At 38.2% G+C, this 9,811-nt stretch overlaps 1 protein-coding gene across 3 annotated transcripts in view; it reads right to left on the bottom strand.

Moving 5' to 3' along the window:
* Window positions 1–358: 358 nt before the first annotated feature.
* The window catches only part of CDC42EP3 (CDC42 effector protein 3), a 28,460-nt gene continuing 19,007 nt past the window's right edge, over window positions 359–9,811 (bottom strand). For all 3 annotated transcript variants that reach the window (XM_030499983.1, XM_030499982.1, XM_030499981.1), the window contains exon 2: window positions 359–2,490. In XM_030499983.1, the coding sequence (XP_030355843.1) occupies window positions 2,468–2,490 (23 nt within the window). In that variant the 3' untranslated portion in view covers window positions 359–2,467. The remainder of the gene's footprint in view (window positions 2,491–9,811) is intronic.

The following is a 9,811-nucleotide window of genomic DNA, read 5'->3' as shown; positions in this document are numbered from 1 at the left end:
TTTAGAAGATATAGATAAATGTGGTTATCTAATGAAGAACAGTCTACAAACTGTGTCAGGATTTTACCTAAAGACTTCAGTGAAAGCTGCTGGAACTATGCCATTAACTTCACTAGGACCCGAGTATCATCCTCTTGCCTCCAATGACTTCAAATTAACGTATACCCCAGAGGGTCTACCTGCTTGGACTTTGCCCTTAAAACCTCAGGAAGTAAACTGGAGAAGTCAACTGAATTAAGACAGTAGAATTAATCTGCCCCCAATCCTGTATTTCTGCAAGTGTACTGCAGTCTGTTTCATTACAGCAGAAAACAAAACTTTGTGTTTTGGTGAGGCTATGTACTGAATCACAAAGACATAGCAATTTAAAGGGGTTTTTATTCTATTGCACAAGATATCTATGCAATCCATGTAGATACTGTATTAAAGGATCCACATTTCCCAAAACATTGGCTGTTGCAGCACACATCACAAGCATTGTGAATAACCAGTGCCTTCTTCAGAAAGTAAAATAATTGGTTGCAAGTTTAAGCATGTTGTGGCAATAAATGAAAAAAAAAAAAAGCAAGGAGTTATCAATACATATTTCTTTCCAAACACACAAATATACAATTTTCAGAAAAGCACCAATAATGCCAAGCAACTATTTTGATGAGATACTGTATGTGTAGGCTCTGCAGTAAAAAGCCAATATGCACACAGAAAATATATTTCAACTTTCAAAATAATTTAACCATATCATCTTGCATGTGTCACCTGTTTACAACATATCATTTCATATACAATGTCAGGCCCAAGCCTCAACTTGTGTAAGTTTGTGCATACTCATTTAAGCAGCTGAGACTTTGGACCAGGTGTTCAAGCTGAAAAAGCCTTCAAATTGCTCACATCTGAATACAGAGTGGTAGTATAAGACCAAGAGAATAGCTACAGTGAAGGTATAACAGAAACGGTACTATGGAAAATGAAGAAAAACACTATCAAACCCTCAAATACAAGGTTCTAGAAAGAGGCCTACATGTAAAGTGATGTTGTAATAATTTATAAAATGAATAATTAATAGCAGTCTCCTTTCTGACACTTAAGAGATTTTCATATATTCAGAAGCCCGTAGAAGTGAACTAACCAAATGTCACGATCACTATCATCCTCAAACTCTGTTTCTTAAGTTTCTGATAATTAATACTGGTACTTAAAAACATTTTACATTTGCTGAAAACCGTTATTAAAATTTACCTTCCTGCTATGAGAATTTAGTGTAATAAAAATCATGAAAAACAATAGGTAAAAAAATAGTATTTTAAGAATATTTTTAGAAAACCCGTCAAACAACTGCAAATACAGCTGATTTTTTAAATGTCTACTTTTGAACTATTTTTTGTTTGGTTGGTTTTAAGTGAATCACTTGTACAGAAGCAAGAGAGTACCAGTTCTAAGATTTATTCTTGTCCATTACATTGAGGACCTCATCCAAAAGTGAAGGTCCCAAGTCAAGTTGTAATGAGAGAAGAGAGCCTGCAAGATCTGAAAGGGACTCTTCTGACTTAGTCTTTGTCTTGGTTAGTTCACATGAAAGTCGGCTGTCATCAAATAAATCAACTGTTTGCCAATCAGTGCATTGTTCAGAACAGCTGGATGAGTGACTGTCTCTACCATTAGTAAAATGCGAAGAACCACCGTTTTGCTCCCATATGTCATCTTTGTATGTTTCTCCATCCTCCATCTGTTTACTTTTCTCCTGCAGTTTTTCTTCTATTACTGGCTCACAACTAAGCCTAGGATTTCTTGATGACCTAACAGATTCTTGCTTTGAATTAAATGTCACTGGTGACAATAAGGGCAACGTAAGGGCTTGGGAACCCCCAATGGCAGGAAGGGAAATAGCATTTTTGAGTACTGGTGATGGAGTTTCTGTAAACATGGATTCAGAAGTGCTGTTTGCCCTTAAGAATTCATTGTGGCCACCAGACTGGCAAAGTTTGGTTTCTCCTTCATTTCCAGGCAATAGCTCAAAGTTGCCCTGCAAAAAGGAGATGTCTCCAAAAACATCATGCTGTCCCTCTTTTCCAATGTGTATAGTGTGACGAAAATCTCCAAGTGGTGGACTGATCATATCAGGAGACAAGATATCCCTTAGTTTGAATTTCTTCCCTTTCTTATTGTTAGCAGCTTTCAAGTAGATGGGTGTCTTGGCTGGCATCTTGCTCGTAGCTTCTGTGAGAGGAAGTTGTTAAAAAAAAATGAAGGAGAGAGGATGGAGAAGCCTCTTACAAAGTCAGTTATGCTCAGGAGACCTTCAGACCTTCAGCGTTATCAACGTTACATCATTGTCTTGAACCACTTGTGCACATGAAGCCCCTTTTTTCTGATGCAAAGAACTGTGGGGTATGTGAAGGTGAATGTCTCTCACGGCAGATCTTTCAATGTAGACCACAAGTTTCAGGTCAGCTAGCAACCAAACACCCTGCTACTTCCAGAACTTGAGAAAACCTGCATGGGATACAAAATCAGGTTATCATTCATTTATTTTTCATGGTTCATTCAGTCTCATTTTTACAAAACAAAGAAAAAATTGGTAATGGTAGTGACAGTTCCAGCCTGCAGATTAGCTTTATGATGTTGCTTCCCTTCATTAGGCAGGATAAAAGAATTTAATTTAACAAGAGCTAGCTAACCTTTCTCTGACTTCACAGCTGTTTTTGAAGTCAGAGTTTCTTAGACACGGTTGCTGAGCACAATTCATTTGATAAACATCACCATCTCAAATCTTTCTTCTCCGTATTCTAGTAATTGAAATGCTGACCTTAAGAGAGCACATGCAGAAACCTATTTATAACATTCAATAAAATTAAGCTTTTGGTAGACCCATGAAGATTGACAGAGACATTCTGGAAACTGCTTTGGAAACAGAGCAGACCATCTTGGATTAGAGAAATTCAGATACCTCCATTTAGTGCTGGAACTCTCACAAATGGTCACCAATAATATTTCTGATAATTATGACTATTTAAAAAGGATAGTTTTAGGTACTTGAAAAAAATGCTAGTCCAGGTCTTTATGTCTAGTTAAAAACATCCAAATGTAGGTGTCTTAGAAGAAACTGATTCTTGTGACTACAATCCTTAGACTACGAGAACTCTTCATAGCAATTAGTTACAGACTAGCTCATGAATTATGTAGGCTACAAGGCTATGGTGACTCAGACTTGTTCTGTGCAACTGAATGAAACAGTGTTTGCAAACCAAATAGTCCTATTAGAACGTGGTCTCTGAAAAGCCTGATAAAGCAGTCCACAGGGGCTAACAGGCTACTGGGTCAACACGTTATGGAAAAACACTCTTCATTAATGCTTTCATGGTGTATTTCTTCCTTACAGTACCAGTTCCTGACTCTCAAGCAATCTCTGAATAAATGCTTTTTTCTCCTGGACATTGTCGTAGTTTCCCCTATTAAGTCCATGGACCACTAGAGCACCACAAGTCACTCCTCCTCATCCGAATACTCGGCCACAAATCTCTCACACTCTTGTTCATTGCCATCCTCACCCTGTAAAGGAGCTTACAGTTTTTGCAAAAGAAAGAGTGCTATATGCAGTAAGTGAAGGGAAGCTGTCTAAAACAAGGGCTACTTTTGCTGCCTTTTATCCATGTCCCAGCAGATATTTTCCTTCATCAAATTAAGCCCAGAAGAGTCACCAGTTTCAAAAATTTCTACTGTATGGCCATACAGCCAGATTGTCAAGAAGCATATAAGCATTTTCACAAATCCTTTAACCTGAGTAATTAGTTCCTGCAGTAGGGTACTTAACTGTGCATCACAAGGGGAGCTGCCTACTAACTAGGCAGGTTAGTATTTTGGTTTTTGATTCCCATCGGATATCCAGTGCACGTCTGATATCATTGAAAAGCCCTCCTCACAGAAATACAACACATACAAACAGACAAAAGCTATCGCATACAAAATGACCTCCACGTTCAAGAAGTTATGAGAACATTTTATACTTTTAAGCTCAATTTTAAAAATACAGTTGATTGCATCAATCAGTAAAAAGCACTTCAAAGCTTCCTTCTATACATCAAAATGGTAATCCATTAGGATCTACAGAATACAAGGAGATTTACACTACGTACCAAAACTCAACCAACTTAACTCCACCTCAGTACTGTAAGATACTAAAGTCAGTCATAAATAAGATCTCTACTTGTGCCACATGCCATGGCAACAGAACTAATTAGTAAACTCAGTTACCTTTCAGTTTTAAGCTGAGAAATTCATTGCATTGGTTTTTCTCCCTGATTATCGTTCTACCTGAGCTGCCATTCAGCTAAATGAAGTATCCTCAACTCTAAAGAGAAAACTATTCTTAACAAACAAAACTGAACTGTGAGGTTGTTTTATGTTCATCTGGTAAACTCATCTCTATCTCGCTTCTCAGGAATAAAGCTGAATTCTAATTCTAATTCCTCATTTTTTCAGATCTTTTAATCTCTAATGAATGGCAATGTAATGTCAGTGTGGTCCAAAGTCATGGCTGTTGGTCACTAGTTTAAAAACAGAAGAAAAATCCTAGTTTATTCAAAGCTTTCATGACTTCCACCAGTTTGGTTATGTATCAAAAATCATTATCACCAAACTCCACAAGGAGATTTCAAAGAAACCTGAAGGACATAATGAAACATCTGAACATCAAAAAATAATAAAGTGTAAATTAACATTTATTAGAAATAATCTGGTTCAGCACATAAGAGCAGCACTGTATTTAACTCATAGCTCGGGGTGTGTGGGAAGAATGCAAAAACCCCAAATAGAGCAAACTTTTGGGCATTCAGACCTCCTCTGGTTCTTGCACTATGCGATAGCCCCAGTAAGGGGCACTGTAAAACCACACTACTTCAGAGGATGCTGCAAGAGACTCTGATGTCAAGAATTATAATCCCTCCCTGTACAGCAGTCCCTGCGATTGTGAAGGCCCTGCCTTCCATTTGGCAAGTGCAAGAGGCTTTACATTCGAAGAGAACTTTCAAAATTACATGCTTACTGCAAGCATGGTTTTCTCTGCTGAAAACAAAGGCTACCCTTGTTGCAGATTTCACTAGCCACTCTACTGAAAATCTGCAAATTACACCTTGTAAATAAGATAGAAGGGTTCCCTACTCAATGGGCAGGTTTTCCATGTACAGCATAACACAGGCTTCAGAGCAACTGTACTTTGTTTCTGCATACCTATCCTCCTTGTCAACTACTGCCCAAAAGAGTACAGATTTTAAGCTACTTTGAACAGCTGAAGTGTATCACAAGTCTGGAAATATTCACTTAGCCTAAAATACCGTTGTTACTCATGTTTCATTTACAGTTAAGGAAGAACCTATATCAATAGATAACGTGGGGTTTTAAAGAAGTTCTATCAGTAAGAAGAAAAAAAAAAAAAAAAATCCAACTTTGGCAAATGAAGAAAGGCTTAATGAGGCTAAGCCTCCAGCTCAGCTCCTGAAAAGCTAAACATTTAATCCACAAAACCTTCACAAAAACCTTGCACACTCCCTGCATTCAGGAAGATTTAATGAAATCACCAGTACACATGAGCTAAGAGAATGGACAGAACATACTCCACTCTTGATACCAGGCCACACAGTAAAGTCCACCTTGTCTAAAAATAAGACCTTTTTCTGATCTTGCTGCTAATAAAAAGGTCTGTTTTGACTAATTTCAACTAAGTAAATGTATAGCCAAATTGGAAGGCTAAATGCGAAAACATCAGAAAATCAAATGTAAAACCCATGGTCCACAGTCCTAGCCTGCCAGCCTGAGTAGGAGACCTTAATTTAAGAGAAAAACAACATGAAAGGATTCTTCTTCCAGTTGAAGAGATGTCCCTCCTTACAAGATCCAAGCCTGAACCAAGCCAGAGAAACTTCAACCCAGTGAAAATTCGACTGTTGTAACACTTGCTCATTTTCATTCCTATCACTTCACACCCTCATATAAAAGTGTTCTGCTTGGTAACAAAGACTAATATTTTCAGAGGCACTTCTCAATCTGTCTTGTGGACCGTCTGTCCACTCAGCAATCATCACCTTCCACACAGCTCAAAGTTTTCCATGGATGCCTTAGTTTATTCCACAGTCTGTTTTAAAATGACAGACTATCAGCAAATACCCCAACAACTGAGCTTACAAAGCCAAAGACAAAAAAGGGTCAAGGTGCAAAATTATTTGTGAACAAATCCCAAGAGACCTGGATCCCTAAGCAGTGTCCTACGCAAAGAAACAAAAGAAAGAAAAGTCTATCTCCACGAGGTAGGACCAGAAGCAAGCATATGCTGTGGGAAGCCTATGGTCTTTCTACTGGACAATCCCTTGCAAGGGCTCTGCTTCACACGTCATTGGCTAGAAGCACGTGAACTTCAGAGAAACCCATTTCCAAAGCATTGTTAAAAATAACATTGAATTATCTTCTGGAGCAAGTCAAACAGTCTGTACATGTACATACCCAAATAAGAATACAGTTAACACAGCAAAAGACAAACACAAACTATGCATTAGGCTGCTTATTTTCTACAAAATGAAATACCTGCAAGCATAGACGAATTAGGCTTTAGGGGTTCATTTTACATTTGAGCTATCAGTAGCTTTCAGCAGCACAATCAAACTATTGAGAACATCCTCGTCAATGCTGTTACTTTCATTATGCCCGAAACAGCAGCAGTGCAAACCATTCTCATTGTTTTTCTAACAGAGGCCTGAACTCATGCTGTCACAATTCCCGAATGCTGGTAAAACAAACTCCCAGTATAACCAAATCTTCAGGTACAAGAAAAGCAGCAGATGATGCACCATACAGCTTACCTCTCATGTTCCTGGGGGCTTAGGTATTCGTATCAACTGGCGGCCTCTGAAGATGAGAGGCCACAAGTCTACTTTCTTCTAGACCAGGCCATCAGCGAGCCTCTGCTTATAGAGCCACCACCTTCTGAGTAGCTTTAACCAAATCAGGTGGCAACACTTCTCCAGATTGCTCATCTGAATTTACCTTGTTTATAAGAGGACCAGCCTTTGAATTCATCTGTATTAAAGTCAACTTCCCTGATCAGATTAGAAGTCCTTGCCCCTTTGTTTCTCCCTCCATCAAAGAACTTGCACCCTTCTGATTAAAGCTACAGATTTAATTACTTTATAAAAACAATCAGGCTAATCACACTTCAGTTCAACTAATTTTCTCACACTGCACTCAACCTACTTTCCTAGATCAAACCTAACCTCTTTTATCCCACTGTCACATACACTTTTTAGAAAGTAAAGGGAAAAAAAATCCCCAATCCTTCCCACAGCTACAGAAACATGGGTCAGGAGAGGACCCTATGATGCAGTTCATTCATTTCTCCATCATCCTGCAAAGACCTAGATGCCTTCTGCTAGTAATGGAAGATGTTAGTCCACCCTCCTCTTAAAATTCCCCTACAGGTGCAGACTGCACACATTAATTTACTTCACAGAGGCTAGTCATCAGAAGAGATGCACCTGAAGTCTCCCCTGCTCCAATCTGGGCCCTAATGAATACATTCATTATTTCATGCATTCTATATTTCCTTTCAGCCTTTTCTTCTTCAGATTAAACACCACAAATACTTCAACACAGGCAATGTTTTTGGGAGCTGAGATAGCTTCCCCCAACTTCCTTTTCTGGTCTTCCTCCTCTCAGCTCAAATCTTTATTTAAACACACCCAAAAGCACACACAACATTCAAGTGGAGATCTCAATTTCTCTCTTAATAGTGTCTTCATTTTTCTTTCAGCATCACAACATTGTTGGCTTATGTTTAGATGTGGTCCACTAAAAACCTAGCTCCTTTAGTGAGGAACTGTTGTCTAGCCAGTTATTCTACATCTTGTTCTTGACTAGGCCCCTGTAGCAAAGCCTCCATATTCGCTGCACTGCATTCTATTAATTTCAAACACTTCAAATGATCAGGGATTGCTTGGAATTTTAATCTTGGCCTCTAGAGCACACAGGTTTAGCATCATCTGTGGATGTAATAAGCATACATTCAAATCATTCATGAAAATATTGTGTAGTAACAGGGATGGAAGATAGCCTTGCAGAGTTCCACCTGATCTATCTTTCCAGATTAATAGTGGCTAAATACTCCAAGGTACTACTACTTGAAGCAGCTTGAATTCTTGAAACAATTGTCTGCTCAGGGGTAAAAGTGAATATGCTCCGTAATACAGATATATTCATGAATGACAAGGAAGGCTTGTAAAACTTCAACTATACAGCAGGTAGGGAGAAATTGATTATTTTTTTTTTTTAAGCATAGGAATTCATTATCGATCACGTTTGCAAGAGAAAACATAAGAAATGTATCATGTAAGGATACATTTTCATCTCCCTTGCTATAAACATTTTTTCTCAAAGATAAACAGTGCACTAGCTGCAAGCAGTCCACCTGAAGAAGAGTTAATTGTCATTAAGTGTAAGTGCAGACAGGGACAAGCTGCTTAGAGTATCTTTCTCTGCAGGTATCCTCCGTTTCTCCAGCACCCTCCTATTTTTCCCCCTAAACCTAAGTTCACAAATGAAGAAAAAACAAGTTCCCAGAATAATTTTTAATTGCTGACCCTTTAAATCTTGCCATCTTTCCCTACACAGTACCCTTTCAAATGGATCAAGCCGGAGTAAGTCACATTAACCAAGAACACCTTCAACTTTAAACCATTAAAGTACTTGTGCATTATGTTGAAATGAATGAGGCATTTCACCTATTTAAGAGTTTTCATTTCTAAGAAAAAGAAATAAAGCAAAGCCAACCAGGTTTGGAAAATACAACAACAAAAAAATCATTTTCATAGTTCACTGTATCCTTCAAACAGCTGTACCAGCACAGCAGGAAGGAGCTGCTGAAGTTATCTGCTGTCTGGTTTGAGCAACTGGCCCCAGTCTCCAGTTATTATTTTGTTCAGTATCAGACTGAGATTATGAAAGCCCTTTATCAACCAGTAACCTTCATCCCTGTTAAAGGTACTTGAAAACTAACCAAGTCGTTTCTCAGGCATCCTTTCTGATCGAAGTGAACAGGGGGAATTCCTCATGTGGTAATGGTGGGGGAGTAATTTTAAGCCTTCAAATGTCTCTCTCCTTTGAACTCTTTCCAATTTTCCAACATCATTTTCAGAGCAGATCAGAATTAGTGACAACATTTCAATATCATTCTCCCTAACACCATACAACAAGATAAAAAGCACTTCTTCCCATCATTGCTGCCTTGTTTATAAACAAGGTCATATTTCTGCTTTTATCCTTCCCATCTTACAACAGGAATTTTCCTGTATTTACAGGGTAGCATTATATTGCAAACCATTTAAGAGTTCTTGTGCTGGTATAACAAAAACAAGTTCTCCAAGCAGAATAAACTATATATTAGCAAAAGTAGAAATTTGTTATCACTGCCATTTCTTGGTTCAGAGTGGGCATCCCCATTCTATTTTTCAGGATGAATATACATGTATATTCATTTAATCAACAAATTTTGCCAGCACAGCCATTGCTGGTGCTTGTATTACACAGTTTGCCCAGTAAGACACTATTGCTTAGAAGGCAAAAAACCCAAAGCTTTTCCAAGCTATCATTCTCCAGCAAATAATTTCTGTTCTTTAGGATAAAAAGGCCATACTACTTCAGAAAGAGAAAGCATTTTACTTGAATGTGCTCAAGCTGTCAATCAATAAATCAGTTGAGAGTTCTTCAGCTTCCTCATCAATATACTTCCTTGCCAATCTCCATCACCTGCAAATTGTACCATAGCAATTTTACA

The sequence above is a fragment of the Strigops habroptila genome, chromosome 10 (genome assembly GCF_004027225.2).
Source record: "Strigops habroptila isolate Jane chromosome 10, bStrHab1.2.pri, whole genome shotgun sequence".
NCBI classification, from domain to species: Eukaryota; Metazoa; Chordata; class Aves; order Psittaciformes; family Psittacidae; genus Strigops; species Strigops habroptila.
The sequence above is the reverse complement of the archived record's forward strand: the minus strand, read 5'-3'. Positions and strand labels throughout refer to the sequence as shown.